This window comes from Octopus sinensis, linkage group LG24 (assembly GCF_006345805.1).
Source record: "Octopus sinensis linkage group LG24, ASM634580v1, whole genome shotgun sequence".
NCBI classification, from domain to species: Eukaryota; Metazoa; Mollusca; class Cephalopoda; order Octopoda; family Octopodidae; genus Octopus; species Octopus sinensis.
Genome location: NC_043020.1, coordinates 27986106 through 28007033, shown reverse-complemented (window position 1 = coordinate 28007033; position 20928 = coordinate 27986106). Strand labels below are relative to the sequence as shown.

General features: G+C 37.5%; 1 protein-coding gene across 1 annotated transcript in view; it reads left to right on the top strand.

Moving 5' to 3' along the window:
- The window catches only part of LOC115223950 (tetratricopeptide repeat protein 39C), a 73407-nt gene that overhangs the window by 35659 nt on the left and 16820 nt on the right, over positions 1-20928 (top strand). Inside the window, exons 3-4 of the mRNA XM_029794696.2 lie at positions 13036-13173; positions 13873-14434. Of these exons, the coding sequence (XP_029650556.1) occupies positions 13036-13173; positions 13873-14434 (700 nt within the window). The remainder of the gene's footprint in view (positions 1-13035; positions 13174-13872; positions 14435-20928) is intronic.

Here is a 20928-nt window from a genome sequence, read left to right as displayed (position 1 = left end):
GGGAGACAAACACAGACACACAAACATACACGCACACACACATATATATACATATATACGACAGGCTTCTTTCAGTTTCCGTCTACCAAATCCACTCACAAGGCATTGGTCGGCCCGAGGCTACAGCAGAAGACACTTGCCCAAGATGCCACGCAGTGGGACTGAACCTGGAACCATGTGGTTGGTAAGCAAGCTACTTACCACACAGCCACTCTTGCGCCTTGCAACATTTTCATTTTGGAAAAAGGCACTCTGTTTTAGTCTATGAGACCTAATTACTGCCGAGGGTAGGGCTTGGGGGAAGAATTAATTGAAATGTTCTTGTTCAACTGTGGCACAAATGGCCCCAAATGTGTTGCTTACTGAAAAACACTGTGGAAGTAATTGGATGTGATTCCTGATTCATAAAAGGAGATAACGGATGATGAAGGTAACAAGCAGTTCTGCATCATTACACAACATGCTGGAAATCATAGCCAAGTCTCCCTCAAATCACAACCAACCATCTTAAAAAGAGAGGTGACGTTGGATAAGGTAGTCTTAGATAAGTTTTGCCTAAAAAAAGATGGAATGCTCATGGCTAGAGGGCAAACAAAGACAGACAAACGGATTAAGTCGATTATATCGACCCCATTGCATAACTGGTACTTATTTAATTGACCCTGAAAGGATGAAAGGCAAAGTCGACCTTGGCGGAATTTGAACTCAGAACGTAGCGGCAGACGAAATACCTATTTCTTTACTACCCACAAGGGGCTAAAAACAGAGGGGACAAACAAGGACAGACAAATGGATTAAGTCGATTATATCGACCCCAGTGCGTAACTGGTACTTATTTAATCGACCCCGAAAGGACGAAAGGCAAAGTCGACCTTAGCAGAATTTGAACTCAGAACGTAGCGGCAGACGAAATACCACTAGGCATTTTGCCTGGCATGCTAACGTTTCTGCCAGCTTGCCGCCTTTGTATATATATACCAGGAACCCTTTGACTAATGGGTCTGCTATCTCATCTGGTTGGCCTTGCTACAATTTCTAAAATAACATAAATAAATAAACGTTTAATAAGTCTCTTAGAATGTAATTAAAGAATTTGATCTCTGTTGGAATTGGTAGCAGTGTTTTTTTTTTTTGTTTTTGTTTTGTTTTATTTTTTTCTTGCAGTGCATGTGCACAAGTGAACTGACGTCATTCTCCCCTAAAATATGATACGATATTGATTGTATTGATTTCTCAAAAGCAGACAACTGATTGAATTTCAATGGAAACTGCCATATCTAATATTACTAATATTTTCAGCATTATTATTATTATTATTATTGTTGTTGTTCCTTTTAACTCCAGTTTTGTTGGAACTCTTGGAGTCTTGCATGCATAACGGACTTGCTGCCTATCTGTTCTTTTCAACTATCTGATACTTCCTTGATTATTCTGGCCATGCCAAGGCAGCAAAGCTTTTGTAACAGTTCTACTGAGTACTCTATTCCAAATTATTATTATTATTATTATTATTATTATTATTATATTATTATTATTATATGTTTGGCTTTTGCTTTACGTTTGCACAAACTGGCTCCAAGTCTCACCCAGAGACCTCAAGAGACAACAAATTGAAAGTTCATGTTGGTGTTATGCCTAGGGTGCCATATATTTGGTTTTGTACTTAGTGTTGTACTAGTGAATCCCTAAAAAACCATACGAAAATTATGTTTGTTTTAAAACTTGAGATTACATAGAAAGATTCACTAAGGTGGAGGTATTGTTTTCAGTCGTGTTTGTTTGTTTGTCCGTGGACAAGATATTTCAAAAACTGCTGGATGGATTCGTATGAAACTATCAAGGATATTTGGCCTCATGATTGGCACGAAATGATTAGATTCTGGGATCGATCTGGTACCAGACAAGGAGTCTGAATTATTTTTCCTGTTTTTTTACTTAATTTTTGTGAGTGGTCAGGTTCATTTTTAGTATTCTTATTTGTGAGAGCAATCGAGTTTATTTCAGATATTCTCATTTTAAAAATCATTTATGGCTAATCGTTGAGAGGATGTTGGTGTTGCCTTGGCAGAGGTCTGTGCTCTCTGAGTACTCTTATCATTATTATTATTATTATCATGGTGGTAAACTGGTAGAATCGTTAGTACATCAGGCAAAATGTTTAGCAGGGTTTTGTCTGTCTTCATATATATGTATATATGTGTGTGTGTGTGTGTGTGTGAAGAGCCTCTTTCAGTTTCCGTCTACCAAGTCCACTCACAAGGCTTTGGTTGACCTGAAGCTATAGTAGAAGACACTTGCCCAAGGTGCCACACAGTGGGACTGAACCTGGAACCATGTGGTTTGGAAGCAAGTTTCTTACCACTCAGCCATGCTTGCACTTATATGTGTTTGTGTGTGTGTGTGTGTGTGCATAGCCATGATGGACCGTTAGCTCCTACACGCATTTTTTTTCTCTCCTTGTTTCTTTCTGTGTTTCTTTTCTGTGTATCTTTCTGTCGAAGAGCGTAGGCTCGAAACGTAAAGGACTTTTTCTATTTCTATTCCTGAGCGCCATACTAATACATTTGTTTGTTTGTACTCCACCTGCCTTCGTCTTTTGTTTATTTTCGTAAACCTTCCCGTTATATATATACATACATACATATATATATATGTAAGTTTCAGTTGAATTATTTACTTAAGTCAAGGCACCTCGTTATGTATATATGCGATGGACTTCTTTCAGTTTCCAGCTACCAAATCCATTCTCAAAGTAATGCTTGACTTGGGGGCTATAGTAGAAAACACCTGTCCAAGGTGCTGTGCAGTGGGACTGAACCCAAGGCCACATGGTTGGGAGGCAACCCCCTTAACCACACAGCCACACTTGCATCTACAATGAGTAATGTTGGCTGAGAATCCATAAATGCACTTTGTAGTTCACAATTGTAATCAATATGGTGTTTGTAATCAAAGCAGTTTATTTATTACAGCAAAACAAAACAAAACAAAACAAAATATGGAAAAATAACAGGAAGTAAAGAAGACCATCCAGAAAAAGTCAATATCTTTTTATATATAAAAATAACAATAAATAGGTTGGACATTGTGTGTGAATGCATCGTTGGATAGGAAGGAGTGTGGGGGAAATGGAGAGAAGGAGAGACAGAGGGAGAGAGAGAGAGAGAGAGAGAGAGAGATAAATATAACTAGATGCCCTCATAGATAGATAGATACAGGTATATAAATTGGTAGATAGATAGATAGATAGATACAAGTATATAAACAGTTTGATTGATACAGGTATATAAATAGGTAGATAGATAGATATATAGATGGATAGATACAGGTATATAAATAGGTAGATAGATAGATATATAGATGGATAGATACAGGTATATAAATAGGTAGATAGATAGATAGATAGATACAGGTATATAAATAGGTAGATAGATACAAGTATATAAACAGTTTGATTGATACAGGTATATAAATAGATAGATAGATAAATTGATAGATAGATACAGGTATATAAATAGGTAGATAGATAGATAGATAGATAGATAGATACAAGTATATAAACAGTTTGATTGATACAGGTATATAAATAGGTAGATAGATAGATATATAGATGGATAGATACAGGTATATAAATAGTAGATAGATAGATAGATACAGGTATATAATAGGTAGATAGATAGATAGATAGATACAAGTATATAAACAGTTTGATTGATACAGGTATATAAATAGATAGATAGATAGATAAATTGATAGATAGATACAGGTATATAAATAGGTAGATAGATAGATAGATAGATAGATAGATACAAGTATATAAACAGTTTGATTGATACAGGTATATAAATAGGTAGATAGATAGATATATAGATGGATAGATACAGGTATATAAATAGGTAGATAGATAGATATATAGATGGATAGATACAGGTATATAAATAGGTAGATAGATAGATATATAGATGGATAGATACAGGTATATAAATAGGTAGATAGATAGATATATAGATGGATAGGTAGATAGATAGATATATAGATGGATAGATACAGGTATATAAATAGGTAGATAGATAGATATATAGATGGATAGATACAGGTATATAAATAGGTAGATAGATAGATATATAGATGGATAGATACAGGTATATAAATAGGTAGATAGATATATAGATGGATAGATACAGGTATATAAATAGGTAGATAGATAGATATATAGATGGATAGATACAGGTATATAAATAGGTAGATAGATAGATATATAGATGGATAGATACAGGTATATAAATAGGTAGATAGATAGATATATAGATGGATAGATACAGGTATATAAATAGAGAGATAGATAAATATATTGATAGAAAGATAGAAGTAAAATAGATAGATAGATAGCGGTGTATAAATATGTAGATAGATCACTAGATACATACATACATACATACATACACACATACATACTTAGCGTGGGAGGTTGCTAATAAAAACTTTAACACATTAATAATTGGACTGAATCATTAATCCAATAACCATGAAATATATCTGTGCAGTAAAATAACGACAACACTTGTTCTGTGCGAATAACTTCACGTTCAAGGCTTTACACCAACTTGCAATAAATGAACGCATTCAGTGAGTATACGATGTTCAATAAAGATTTCTAGGAAGAAGAAAGGTTTTGGATCTTTTCGGGTTGAACGGCAGGTTTTTCTAGCTGTGTCATATGAAATTGTCACCCATAATTATGACCCTAGTATCGATCTATTGCATTTCAATCTGTTTTAGGGTTAGGGGTGGGGGGAATCTGTTTCTTAAACGAGGGACATATTCATACGGCACAGAATGTTTTCACCTCAATAGACGTCACTGATTGGTTGAAATTGCAGAAATTGAAGCAAAAAAAACAACAAATATCTTACAAGCTATAGAATTTTCTCAATAAAGCCAGGAGAAAATTATGTTTTATAGACACATTCTACGAGTATACAAAGTTTAAAAGTGTTTAGTTACGTGGAAATTATTTTAAAAAACTGCCGTTCAAACCGAAAAGATCCAAGGTTTTGAACAACTTGCCATGTTCCACGATGACTTTGAGTAAACAGAAATAAATCAAGGTATGAGATTTACATTCCACAGGCATTAGATGTAGAATACCATGACAAGCTCTTGGTAGGAAGTCAGGTATTGGATTCAGGTGCCTGGCTCTCTCTTGGTCATGGTGGACCTTGTCACGTCTTGAAGAAGCAGTTGGAGAAGAGAAGCTGATTTAAGCGGGAATGCTGCTTAAATAGGTGATGTGCCACTAGCGACCTCCTGCGTGTTACTTTGATGTTATGCGTATAGGCACATGGCCCAGTGGTTAGAGCAGCTGACTCGCGGTTGAGAGATCGCGGGTTCGAATCTCAGACCGGGCGATGTGTGTGTTTATGAGCGAAAACACCTAAGCTCCACACGGCTCCGGCAGAAGGTAATGGCGAAACTTCTGCTGACTCTTTCATCACAACTTTCTCTTACTCTTTCCTCCTGCATCTAACAGCTCACCTGCGATGGACCGGCGTCCTGTTTAGGTGGGGAACCTATATGCCAAGGAAACCAGGAAACCGGCCCTTATGAGTCAGGCGTGGCTCGAGAAGGCACAAACAGCATATATATATACGTATATGTATATATTTATGTATGTATATATATATATATATATATATTATATAATATAATATATATATATATATATATATATATATATATATATATTATATAATATAATATAAATATAATATATATATATATATTATATAATATAATATAAATAAATATATATATATATATTATATATATATATATAATATAATATATATATATATTATATAATATAAATATAATATATATATATATTATATAATATAATATAATATAATATATATTATATAATATAATATAAATATAATATATATATTATATAAAATAAATATATTATATAATATAAATATAATATATATATTATATAATATAAATATAATATAATATTTATATTATATAATAATAATAATTCATAAAAGAGATTTAGCTGGAGATTTTGGTAATTTTTTGAAGGTATCGGCACTTCAAGCATGCTGTAGACAGGTCGTTTTCACCCTGTCTCCCTTGATATAATTATATATATATATATATATATATACACACACACACAGATACATACAAATGTGTAGTAGGTAACCTTGAATATATACAAACAAACGCTGGTCCGGTTGTAAGAAACAGAAGCGATTGTTATTCATCCCCAGCTTAAATCTCACACTCTGTCCTATCGCTCTTTCCCTTCGCTGTAAACAGACATCAATTTCCTGTCATTCTGGCAATTGCAATGAATATTAACGAATTGCATATTTTTTTTGCTTCACTTTATTCTATTGTTTTTGATACATATTTGATGTCGTTATCGATGACGAGGAGGATACACTGGTTCATACAGAAATGCTGCTGGGCCTTGCATTGTTGTCAGAGAACAGTTTTATTAAGAAAGACAAATCGATAAATACTGTGTGTGTGTGGATTGTCTTTATTTGTGTGTGTAGGTGCTGATGTGGCTGTGTGGTTAAGAAGTTTGCTTTCTGATTCACATGGTTCTGGGTTCAGTCCTTACTGCGTGGCACCTTGGGCAAGTGTCTCCTTATTATAGCCTCAGGCCGACCAAGGCTTTGTGAATGGATTTCGTAGATGGAAACTGAAAGAAGCCTGTCATATGTGTGTGTATGTATGTATGTTATGTGTATATGTATGTATGCATGTGTATATTTGTATGTGTGTGTGTATATATATACACATGTATGTGTATATGTGTGTATGTGTACATATATGTATGTATGTGTATATATATATACATATATATATGTGTGTGTGTGTGTATATGTATGTGTGTGTGTGTATATTATATATATATGTGTGTGTGTTCGTATAGGTATGGCACTATGGTTAAGAAGCTTGCTTCCCAAGTATGTGGTCTCAGGTTCAATCTTAATCCATGGCACCTTGGGTGAGTGTCATATACTGTAACCCTGTAAGTAGATTCGGTAGACAGAAACTTGGGAAAAAACCCCGTTGTATATATATATGTATGTGTGTGCGTGTATGTATGTGTATTTGTATGTGTGGGCAAATATTTGTATGTGTGTGTGTGTGTCTACGTCTACCTATGTCTTGACATCATGTGATGGTTGCAAACGAGCATCAGTGACATAGAAACGATTTTCTTAGTTTCCCGTCTTCTGTGAAAACATGTCTGGCCATGGAGAAGTTTTGTGTTGCCCGGAAACAGGTGAAGGTTGGCAACTGGAAGTGCACCTGGCCATAGAAAAATCTACCTCAGTAAAGTCCATCTAACCCATGTAAGCATTAAGAGTGGACCCTAAATAATGACATCATATGGGTAACAGCATTAATGTTGAGTTTTGTTTTTCCTTAAAACACCCAATGTTTCTTTGTTTTTTTTCTTCTTTTGTTTTTAATTCTAGGTGATAGATCCAAAATTAATGTCAGCACGTTCATCTTGTGTCTGAAGGGTTCTGTCGAACCCTTCACCCTCATCAAACGGGTTATCCAAAGTCGAAGCATGTTGTTGATGAATCTTACATGTTTGTTGCGTATTTGTTTAGACGACAAGGTTTTTGTGACCATCACCTCTTTTAAAGTCTTATATGTTTCAGATGTTCGAGCATGCATGCAAGCTGGTGCCATTCCAGCAGCCGTCAACATTTTCCTTTCGGTTACATGTCTGATGTGAACGAGAGATTCTAAATTCTTGAGAATTCTTCCAGTCGACGTTGGTGAAATCTGCACCAGTCTTAGTAGACAACTTACACTACATGTTTGCATGGTGAAACTTGCACTAATATTAATAGATGCCTTATTATTATTATTATTATTGCACATGCTTGGCGAAATGCCCCAGTCTTAATTCATGACTTATTATGCACTCGCAAAGGTGAAACTTTGAGTTGTTTTAGTTGATGACCATTGTGGTAGTCTGAGTAGATCACATATTATGCAAATGTAGAGGCAAAGCACTTCACCTTGACCACCTCTCATACTACAAAACTTAAAAGAATGTTATATTCACAATTTTACAGTAATTTTACTAAAAACAAAATAAGATGTAAGTAAATGGCAGGGAATGAGGGATAATGAGTTTAGAGAAACTAAAACTGGTTGACACCAGCTAAAAATATTTAGTGAATTTAATAAATTTGGATAAGTTTCTCTTCTCATTCCTGGCATATGAACGCATCTGAATTTACAAATTTTGGTAAGGTTTATGGAATTATGTATGAATCAGCAATGGAACCAGAATGTTGATTGACAGATTTGGTTGACTTATAAGGCAGGACCTATTCTTTAGCTTAACAGTTTGTCTTTATCTTTAACAATATTTTAATTGCCTGCTGCTTTGTTTTCCCTATAGACTTATCTACAGTTACAAAACAAAAAAAAAAAATTCTATCATAGTCTTAAGAGAATTATTGAGTGAAAACTTAATTCTGACGTCTGTCATGTTAACCTATTCGTTACTGTATTTCTGTTGAGATGCTCTGTGTTTCTTTCAATTATTTTAAATATAATAAAGAAGTTAGTAAAATAACTTCGTTATCATTAAGCTAGTGTTAGGAACAAAAATTGCAACTAAGGTTTGGTGGAAGATTTTAATGAAAAACTTATGAAAACAAGACATTTGTACTACAGAGCCAGGGTTGGTAACGAAAGGGTTAACATATTGAAAAAAATCATTTCTCTAGATAAAGCGCCATGCAAATTCCTCTGACATTATGTGAGTCTGTGCATGTGCGTGTGTCTGTTTAAATGAAGAAAAAACCCCTGGAGAAGCTTGAATTGCAAGCACTCGGTAGTTTTATGGTGCTGCTTCTTCTACATGAGGAGCACTGTGCCACTCTGTGGCACCCAATTCTCTACAGCCAGGTAAATATCTTGGTTATGGATACTACATCGCTACAAAGTAGATGTGAACTACTGAATCCCCTGTTGCTGGACCAGGTGTTAGACGATTTGTAGGAACAGGGGTTCACTGCGGAGGAGAGAAAAAGGAAAGAAAAATGTTACCAGAGAATCGTTGGAAGCTGCTGAAAAACAAACCATTATGAAAGAGAATGAGTGGTGTGGCAAGAACAAGCATCAAGGATGGTAGAAACATCTGGCCCAGAGTCAACAAAGCTTGTGTGTTTGTGTGGGAGTTTTCTTACCTACACTGGTAGGCAGCATTGGGCAGTTCTGGTGTCGCTGTGAAAGGGGCTGAATGAAATACCTACAGAGCTGCTTCACTGCCAGATGAGACATGGGCTCCTGCATTCAAAGATGGAATACAGCAGCGCCCTCTGCACACAATTGTTTACTCTAAACACTGACCTTGTAGATGTCTACCCATAACCTTATAGGTTCCACTGTCAGCAGTTCTTTAAATCTTTAGTACATTGGCGCATAAACTGGTTTCTGAAACCCGTACTGGCAGGCAAATTATTACGCTATACCAGTTGTCTGTGGTTGACAATTTATTATTTCTGCTGTTATCTTTTATCAATGTTTCTGTCTCAACTTTTGATTTTGTCTATATTTTATTCATTTATTCATCTTGTGTTTCTTTAACAAATGTTTTCAATAGCCCTGGGCCAACCAGTGCCTTGAGGGTGAATTTTATAGACAGAAACCATGTGGGTGCCAATCTTAAATGCTTGGTTATTTTTGCCCCTTTCTCCCACCTGTGCCACTTACAACCAATAATGGTTTGTTTTTGTCTCTTTAACTTAGTGGTTCAGTAAAAGAGACCAATGGAATAAGTATCAGACTTTAAGATAAGTACTGAGGTTTGATCTATTTGACTAAAACTTTTGAAGGCAGTGCTCCAGCATGGCCTCAGGCCAGTGACTGAAGCAAGTAAAAGATAAACAGATTCGATTATTCATGTGTTCTTTATATTACGCTGCCTTTATTTCTGTAAAAATGTGTTTGTATATATGGGTGTATACACACACACGTCTGTGTGTGTGTATTTCTATGGATGTATTTGTGAAGGAGAGGGAACTTTTGTTATTTCATTTTTAAAGAAAAACCTTTGTCCAGATGTTTAGACAAATAATTGCAACTACTTCTACGAAAACAAGATTTTCCAAAATGATTTTCATTTTCAAATCAGTGAATATCGTTGATCAATTTAACGAACCACCTTGCACAATAATGTAATCTTTTCATTTTTGCCATTTCTAATTTTAGATATTTTGTTCTGGGGCAAAACTGTGTTAAACATCTCACATTAAAAACAATTAGTTCCAATCAGATTTAATAACTTCACTTTACTTCTCACCTTTTTCTCTTTCTTTCTTTTCCTTCCTTCCTTCCTTCCTTCCTTCCTTCCTTCCTTCCTTCCTTCCTTTCTTTCTTTCTTTCTTTTTTTCTTTCTTTCTTTCTTTTGTCTTCAATTGTAGTCCAAATGTTTTTTGTTTTAAATTTACAAAAATTTTAATCAATCCTTTTATGAAAGATTTTTCTGAGATTTTGAATGGTTTCCATTTTTTTTATTTTCAATTTTTAAAATTCTTTAATGAAAGAACAAACTCGTTAGTGTTTTTTTAAAATACTTTTTGCGAAAACAATAATGGTCTACGAGTTGTTGTTGAGGTTCTCCGATCAGCTTCACTTGGGCAAGAGCTAAATGCACAGAGGTTAAGTGGCAGGGCACTTCATCACCATTGTTCAACCGTGGTTGAGACAATGGAATTTACTATGTTTCGCCAGACTTAACGGTCCATCATAGCATTCCGGAGGTCCTGTTGCTGGATGCCTGTATCCCTGGAGATTACATCAGGGTAGGAGAGTGTGCGCCCTCTGGTATCGCGAGCAGATGGCTTCCAGAGGAGAAGAGTAGAAATTACCTCGTTTCCAGCTTACAACAATGTCCAACAAACTGGACTCTTCCACCTTTCACAAGAGATGACACAGGTGGTAGTTTCCCATATATTTGTACTTTGGTTGGATGATGCTTCCATGAGAGATTTTGAGCTACTGGGGTACCAACATTAAATAAGACAATTTCCAGGCTGGGAATTGAATGTGGGCCACCTGGGTGGATTCCCAAAACCCTAATCACTGGTAAGTAGCTTTAATACAAATGATATGATAAGACAATCAATGAATGAAGCATTGAACCCTCAACGCCATGTTTATTTGATATGGCTAAATATCTTTGTCAACCTCATATACTCTTTTACTTGTTTCAGTCATTTGACTGTGGCCATGCTGAAGCACCACCTTTAGTTGAGCAAATTGACCCCAGGACTTATTCTTTGTAAGCCTAGTACTTATTCTATCGGACTCTTTTGCCGAACCGCTAAGTAATAGGGACATAAACACAACAGCATCAGTTGTCAAGCGATGTTGGGGGAGACAAACACAGGCACACAAACACAACACACACGCATATATATACATATATACGACGGGCTTCTTTCAGTTTCCATCTACCAAATCCACTCACAAGGCTTTGGTCGGCCCGAGGCTATAATAGAAGACACTTGCCCAAAGTGCCATGCAGTAGGACTGAACCCGGAACCATGTGGTTGATAGGCAAGCTACTTACCACACAACCACTCCTGCGCTTATGTGAAATTTAATTCTAACCCTTTTTTTTCTTCACTATATTTCAGTTGAAACATACTCTGTCTTATTTTCAGTTTTAAAATATATTGAATAATTTAATAAAGTAACTTTGTTCTTATTAATCTAGGGTTTGTAGCATAAATTAGCATGGAATTTTGATGGTAGGTTTTAATTTAAATGACTTTCAAACAAGAAGCTTGTACCATAGAACCATGGACGATCTCAGACAGGTTGGTCTCAAAATGGTTAATGAATGTCTAAGAATAGCCAAATGTGTGTGTGTTTGTGTTTGTCCCCCCGCTATCACTTGACAACCGATGTTGGTGTGTTTATGTCCCCGTAACTTAGCGGTTCAGCAAAAGAGACCAATAGAATAAATAAGTACTAGGCTTACAAAAAATATGTCCTGGGGTAGATTTCTTTGACCAAAACCTAGTGAGGCTCCAGTATGGCCACAGTCAAATGACTGAAATGTGTAAAAGAATAAAAGAGTAACCTCTGTGTGTGTGTTATGTTAATGGTGATATGGTCAACTAGCCACTGGGCAGTCAGTTCTGTTTACTCAGCCACAGCCAAGTGTCCCCAATTTTCTCCTCATTAACCCTTTAGTATTCAGATTACTCTGTTAAATGTAATTTTTTTCACTCAAATTGTTTTGAATTAATCAAGCATTATCTTATAGCTTTGGGGTTTCAATGATGTGATTGTTTATTTTAAGAATGTCAATGTAGGTTTGGTGTGAGAGGCTGGATATGGCCAGTTCAAATATAAAACATGTAGAATATTTGGGCTGGATAAGACCGGTTTAAACACTAAAGAGTTAACCCTTTAGTGTTCGCATTATTTTGCCAAAATTAATGCTTCTTCATCTACATTGTTTTAAATTAATCATGCATTATCCTGTAGCTATGAGATTTTTATGAAGTAGCTGTTAATTTTTTAAAACAATATTGTAGGGTTGGTGTGAGAGACCAGATATGGCCAGTTTGAACATAAAATGGGTAGAATATTTTTGGCCAGATATGGCCGGTTTAAATGCTAAAGGGTTAAACATTGCCATTAGATCTGATTATGAAGTGTTTGTTAATTGCTGATCTGCAACTGTCTTTGCTGTGTTCAGACTGACATCTGCTGCCAAAGGGATCCTTTTCTCGACTACAACCATTACAACAACAACAACAACAACAATATTATGTTACTGTAGAGTTTTAACTTGGCACATTCAGCTAAAAAAAGCCATAGATTTCCAGCTTGGGAGCGTAGTTGTTTTCATTTTATTCAACCTCAGCAAGATTTGAACACTGAACCACTTGATTGCTCTCGTACCATTGTTGGAAGCTCAATGTGATTTGTATTGCTTTAATGGTTCGTTTGCTCTTCTTTCAGCAAGCCTTGATGTCTTTTGAAGAAGAAAGGATCGAAGAAGCGACTAAGGCTTTACAAGAAACAGAGAAAAAATGCGACCCAGAAAGTGGTGTCTTCAAGACTTTACGAAGAAAATTTTCCAAAAAAAAGCGACACCAGGTAATATGTGGAATGATTCCTGCGTTTTCCTACTTCTTTGAATAACACCTGCATTTAACTCCATTTCTTAATTTATCCATGTCATACAAAAACATTTCACTTAACCCTGGAATTTCTACCTTTATAAGTAGGCTGTAACATCCTTGGCACTTATGTGAATTTTTGTTACCCTGGTAACTATTTATTTATTTTTTTCATGTTATTTGTACATCATCATCATCATTGTTTAGCGTCTGCTTTCCATGCTGGCATGGGTTCGACGGTGCAACTGGGGTCTGGGAAGCCAGAAGGCTGCACCAGGCCAAGTCTGATCTGGCAATGTTTCTACAGCTAGATGCCCTTCCTAACGCCAACCACTCCGTGAGTGTAGTGGGTGCTTTTTACGTGTCACCTGCACAGGTGCCAGACGAGGCTGGCAAATGGCCACGATCGGATGGTGCTTTTTACATGCCACCGGCACGGAGGCCAGGCAAGGCTGGCAACGGCCATGATCGGATGGTGCTTTTTACGCGCCACCAGCACGGAAGCCAGTCGGGGCAGCGCTGGCAACGGCCACATTCGGATGGTTCTCTTATGTGCCACCGGCACTAGTATCACAGCTACAATTTCCATTGATGTTTATCGATTTTGATTTTGATTGAAAAAAATGCACATACATTTATATATATATGTACGTATATCTATTTTTTTTTCGTACAGGAGGTTCAAATTGGTAGCGAAGACCGAATGCAGCGGCAAATTATCATAGCAGACTCCCTGTTGTACCAAGCAGTGCTTACTTTCACTCACCAGGACATTCCGAGCTATATCAAAGGTGGTTGGCTTTTACGCAAGGCATGGAAGATCTACGAGAGACTCCATCGTGATATCACTGAAATGTTGTCTAGGCATTCTCAAACCAAACTCAGCCAATCAACGGACTCCATATCAAGCAATAACAGTGACGTTCGGTTAACGTCGGACTCCACATGTACGGACGGGAACGATAACGAACTCACACAGGACGTACTGGAGCGCCTGTTAGGCGCGGTAAACTTTGGCTACGGGACATTCCAGTTGTGTGTTTCAATGGTGCCACCAAAAATTCTTAAGTTAATTGAATTCTTAGGTTTCGAAGGTGACCGCACTGCGGGACTAGCGGCTTTAAACGAAACAAGCAATAGCAAAGATATGAAGGCTCCGTTGGCAATACTTGGACTCCTATGGTATCACACAGTACTTCGTCCATTTTTTGCTTTAGATGGCATCAAGATATCTGCTGGTGAGTATTGTACAAGATTTATAGATATCATCATTGTCACTGTTACCATGGTTACTATATCTTTCTCGGCGAGCTGGCAGAAACGTTAGCACGCCGGGCAAAATGCGTAGCCGTATTTCATCTGTCCCTTCTATGTTTAGCCCCCTGTGGGTAGTAAAGAAATAGGTATTTTGTCTGCCGCTACGTTCTGAGTTCAATTTCCAACGAGGTCGACTTTGCCTTTCATCCTTTCGGGGTCGATAAATTAAGTACCAGTTACACACTGGGGCCGATGTAATCGACTTAATCCCTTTGTCTGTCCTTGTTTGTCCCTTCTATGTTTAGCCCCTTGTGGGTAGTAAAGAAATAGGTATTTTGTCTGCCGCTACATTCTGAGTTCAATTTCCACTGAGGTCGACTTTGCCTTTCATCCTTTCGGGGTCGATAAATTAAGTACCAGTAATACACTGGGGTCGATGTAATCGACTTAATCCCTTTGTCTGTCCTTGTTTGTTCCTTCTATGTTTAACCCCTTGTGGGTAGTAAAGAAATAGGTATTTTGTCTGCCGCTACGTTCTGAGTTCTAACTCCACCAAGGTCGACTTTGCCTTTCATCCTTTCGGGGTCGATAAATTAAGTACCAGTTACACACTGGGGTCGATGTAATCGACTTAATCCCTTTGTCTGTCCTTGTTTGTTCCTTCTATGTTTAACCCCTTGTGGGTAGTAAAGAAATAGGTAAGTTGTCTGCCGCTACGTTCTGAGTTCTAACTCCACCAAGGTCGACTTTGCCTTTCATCCTTTCGGGGTCGATAAATTAAGTACCAGTTACACACTGGGATCGATGTAATCAACTTAATCCCTTTGTCTGTCCTTGTTTGTCCCTTCTATATTTAGCCCCTTGTGGGTAGTAAAGAAATAGGTATTTCGTCTGCTGCTACGTTCTGAGTTCAATTTCCACCGAGGTCGACTTTGCCTTTCATCCTTTCGGGGTCGATAAATTAAGTACCAGTTACACACTGGGGCTGATGTAATCGACTTAATCTGTTTGTCTGTCCTTGTTTTTCCCTTCTATGTTTAGCCCCTTGTGGGTAGTAAAGAAATAGGTATTTTGTCTGCCGCTACGTTCTGAGTTCAATTTCCACCGAGGTCGACTTTGCCTTTCATCCTTTCGGGGTTGATAAATTAAGTACCAGTTACACACTGGGGCTGATGTAATCGACTTAATCTCTTTGTCTGTCCTTGTTTTTCCCTTCTATGTTTAGCCCCTTGTGGGTAGTAAAGAAATAGGTATTTTGTCTGCCGCTACGTTCTGAGTTCAATTTCCACCGAGGTCGACTTTGCCTTTCATCCTTTCGGGGTTGATAAATTAAGTACCAGTTACACACTGGGGCTGATGTAATCGACTTAATCTCTTTGTCTGTCCTTGTTTTTCCCTTCTATGTTTAGCCCCTTGTGGGTAGTAAAGAAATAGGTATTTTGTCTGCCGCTACGTTCTGAGTTCAATTTCCATCGAGGTCAACTTTGCCTTTCATCCTTTTCGGGGTCAATAAATTAAGTACCAGTTACACACTGGGGTCGATGTAATCAGCTTAATCCCTTTGTCTGTCCTTCTTTGTCCCCTCTATGTTTAGCCCCTTGTGGGCAATAAAGAAATATATATATCTTTCTCACCATCACGAGTGTCCTTTGTCGCATCTCTCTCAAACCACAGCTCATTATCTTATTATATGTTTATACAGGCCAGTGGAGTTGACCTGCTAGATATAATAGCCACATCTCCCTCAAATCACACCCATCATATGTATCGTTATACACACACACACACATGGGATAATGGGATGGACTTCTACATAGTAGCTATATCTACTAAAAATAGTAGCCATATCTCCCTCAGATCACAGACCACTGTCTTGTGTATAATCCTATACACTGACCAATGGTAAGTACATCTGTGAGAAATAGTAGCCGCATATTCCTCAAATCACAGCCCCCTATCTTATGTATATTCATATACATAGCCCAGTGTAGCAGACCTCTACATGATAGCTATATCTGCTAGAAATAGTAAACACATCTCCCTCAACTCATGGGTCTTATGTATATTCATATATTATGGGTCAAAGTAGATCTCTCCATGGTAGCTGTAGTTACTAAAAATAGCAGCCACATATTCCTCAAACCACAGCCCACTGTTTTATGTATACTTATATTTATGGGCCTTTGAGGATCTCTACATGGTAACTACACCTGCTAGAAATAGTAGCTGTATTTTTGTCACAGTTTATTGTCTTATGTCTGTTCATATATATATATATATATATATATATATATATTTTGTGAAATAGAAAGATGAATAATCTTGTTGCAGATTAATCAAAAGTTTAACCTTGGTAGCAAAAATCACAGCAGAAGACAGCACGGTTGGAGGTACAACCCTATGGTGTTGCAACCGTGCGTTGGTGCGGATAATTGAATTTTAATATTATTAGTGAATTGAAGAAATGGAGTTGAACGAAGATTGAACAGAAATCGTTTTATTGCATTCTACACGTGTTTCGAAACACGTGTAGAATGCAATAAAACGATTTCTGTTCAATCTTCGTTCAACTCCATTTCTTCAATTCACTAATAATATTATATATATATATATATATATCATCATCATCGTTTAACATCCATTTTCCATGCTGGCACGGATTGGACAGTTTGACAGTATGGAAGATGGACGTTAAACAATAATGATGATATATATGTGTATGTAGGAGGAGTGGCTGTGTGCTAAGTAGCTTGCTAACCAACCACATGGTTCTGGGTTCATTCCCACTGCGTGGCACCTTGGGCAAGTGTCTTCTACTATAGCCTTGGGCCGACCAAAGCCTCGTGAGTGGATTTGGTAGACGGAAACTGAAAAAAGCCCGTCGTATATATGTGTGTGTATATATATATATATATATATATATATATAATATATATATATATATATATATATATATATATGTATGTATGTGTTTGTATATGTTTGTGTGTCTGTGTTTGTCCCCCCAACATCGCTTGACAACTGATGCTGGTGTGTTTACGTCCCCGTAACTTAGCGGTTCGGCAAAAGAGACCGACAGAATAAGTCCTAGGGTTGATTTGCTCGACTAAAGGCAGTGCTCCAGCATGACTGAAACAAGTAAAAGAGTAAAGAGTAAGCATTTTGCTCGGTTGGGCTAACGATTCTGCCAGCTTGACGCCCTTAAAACTGTTACAATATCAAGCAATGGTTTCTTCTTCTGCTTATTTTTATCCCATTCCATGCCACTGAGTGCATTGCTATCTGCTTAATTCTTAAATCTCAGCCAGATTAACCCTATCTGTCATAATTAAAGGATAATGAAATGATAACGACCACTTATGCAACTATGTCAATTATCTTTCTGTAATGAAAGCCAGTTCATGTGACCAGGACCTCATTACGATATGTTTTATCTTGTAATACTTTAGATTGTCATTTAATGGTGATGTGGCTGCTATTTTTAGCAAGTGTAGCTACCATGTAGGGCTCTGTCCCATTGGCTCTTTTACTCTTTTACTTGTTTCAGGCATTTGACTGTGGCCATGCTGGAGCACTGCCTTTAGTCGAGCAAATCGAGCCCAGGACTTATTCTTTGGCAGCCTAGTACTTATTCTATCGGTCTCTTTTGCCGAACCGCTAAGTTACAGGGACGTAAACACACCAGCATCGGTTGTCAAGCGATGTTGGGGTGGACAAACACAGACACACAAACACATACACACACATACATACATACATATATATATATATATATATATATATATATATACACACACACACACACACACACACATATATACGTTTGGCTTCTTACAGTTTCTGTCTACCAAATCCACTCACAAGGCTTTGGTCAGCCCAAGGCTATAGTAGAAGACACTGGCCCAAGGTGCCACGCAGTAGGCATGAACCCAGAACCATGTGGTTGGTAAGCAAGCTACTTACAACACAACCATTCCTGTGCCTACATACACATATATATCATGTTTAACGTCCATCTTCCATACTTATGTTTAGAATGTATAGTGTGTATGCGTTCATTTGGCAAAAAAGAAAGAAAAAAATAACCATCCCTGAAATACAACAGTATCCGTTTCAACACATGATTTCACATCTGGAGTCTTGCAACACAGATTCATTAAATGTAATTAATTACTGAATACTCTAAAAAAACCTGACTGAGTAATCGGAGAGTATGTGCCTATACCGAAACTGTACAAAGTTTTGCTGTAGATTTGTCCCCAGGAAAATACTTAAAATAGATACAGGTCGAAGTGTGTCAGGTATGCATTTTTGCAACTTCAGTTCAATTTTGTATAGACAACAGGTGTGTCTGTGTGGTTCAGGACTTTGCTTCCCAATCACGTGGTCTTGGGTTCAGTCCCTTTGCCAGGTATGGCACCTTGGGCAAGTATCATCTACTATAGCCCCAGACTGACCAAATCCTCGTGAGTAGATTTGATAGGCGGAAACTGAAAGAAGCCTGTCATACGCATGTATGTATGTATGTATGTGTGTGTGTGTGTGTATGTGAGTCTTTGTGTGTCCTTGTCTTTTCATCCTGTGATTATTCTAAACAAATGTCATTCATTTCCAATCTACTGCAAAAACATGTCTGGCCATAGGAGAAATATTACCTTGCTTGGAAAAAAGGCAACGGTTGGTGACAGGAAGGGAACCAGGCCATAGAAAATCTGTCTCAATAAACTCTATCTCACCCAGGCAAGCATGGTAGAGTGGACATGAAAACTATGGTGGCAATGGAGACATTTCCTCTGTAATCCGGGACCAGAACCTCCTCTGTTTCATCATCATCATCATTGTTTAACGTCCGCTTTCCATGCTAGCATGGGTTGGATGATTTTGACTGAGGGCTGGTGAAGCATATGGCTGCACCAAGCTCCAATCTTGATTTGGCAGAGTTTCTACAGCTGGATGCCCTTCCTAACGCTAACCATTCCGAGAGTGTAGTGGGTGCCCTTTTACGTGCCACCGGCACGGGGGCCAGTCAGGTGGTACTGGCAATGACCTCGCTCGAATCTTTTTACACATGCCACCGACACAGGTGCCAGTAAGGCGACGTTGGTAACGATCACGCTCGAATGGTGCCCTTTTACGTGCCACCGGCACGGGGCCCAGTTGGCTGCTCTGGTTGGTTTCTCTTTCATAATTTTCTTCACTTTGTTACTTACAACCTCATTCACTCATTCCAGTCCCCAAACTAGTCACAACTTACTTCTGAAGGACACACTTAACCTCTAAGAGTACTTCTACTTACCGTTTTCCTATTGCTAGAAGCCTTTCTCTCTGCCAGAATACTAAACTAGCAATACTTACTTATGAAGTCGCTTTCCGACATATTCACTATTTAATCGTATGAGGTTTGCTATGGTTAGTTTTACCAAGATTATAACATTATAGCTTTCATTGGTATTATTATTATTATTATTATTAGTATTACTATTATTATTATTATTATTATTATTATTATTATTATTATTTTATTATTATTATTAGTATTACTATTATTATTATTATTATTATTATTATTATTATTATTGAGTGAGAGAGCAGTTCATGCCATCAAAGTGACACTGGGGTAAAATATACAAAGCCCAATATACCCATCATGACTACCCGTCTGATAAGGGTACACCAGGCACATGCATCACAACCATATGTGCGCAACATGGTGATCTCATATCAAGATAAACAGCACATGACCTTGCAGGTGGGGCCCAGTTAGAATTTTCTTCAGGTTGAGTAGCCCATCCCGCTCAAACGGTCCCTGAATAAGGGTTGTTTAAGGATGTTGAAAGAACCACCCATGTTTCCAGAGGTGAATTATTCAAACCCCCAAAGAATCCCTCTCAACACATGGCTATGATGCTCCCCCACTACTTCTGCTCATGATCAGAGATGCACATATCGTCAGCCACTAAGGGACATGCTCAACTGGTTAAGGTCAAACAACTGACAAGCAAATCTGTGGTATTGAGCAGCATATTTGCTGTAACCCATCTTTTATACCAAGACAAAACAATGTACATGATAACACTTCCAATCAGTTAAGATCAGAAGCCATGAGAGCCACTGCCTGGTACTGCATCATTATCATTATTATTATTATTATTAAGCTGGTAGAATTGTTAGCACACTGGATGAAATGCTTAGTGGTATTTCGTCTGCTGCTACATTCTGAGTTCAAATTCTGTCAAGGTTGATTTTGCCTTTCATCCTTTTGGGGTTGATAAATTAAGTACCAGTTGAGTACTGGGGGGGGGGGTTGATGTAATTGATTATCCCCCTCTCCCAAATTTTAGGCCTTGTGCCTACAGTAGAAAGGATTATTAATTGTTTCTGACTCCGACTCCACAGCTTGGGAATAAGTACCATATTTGATAGCATAATAAAAAAATTGCACCCCATTTTCAGGGCAGAAAGATTTTTAATCCAT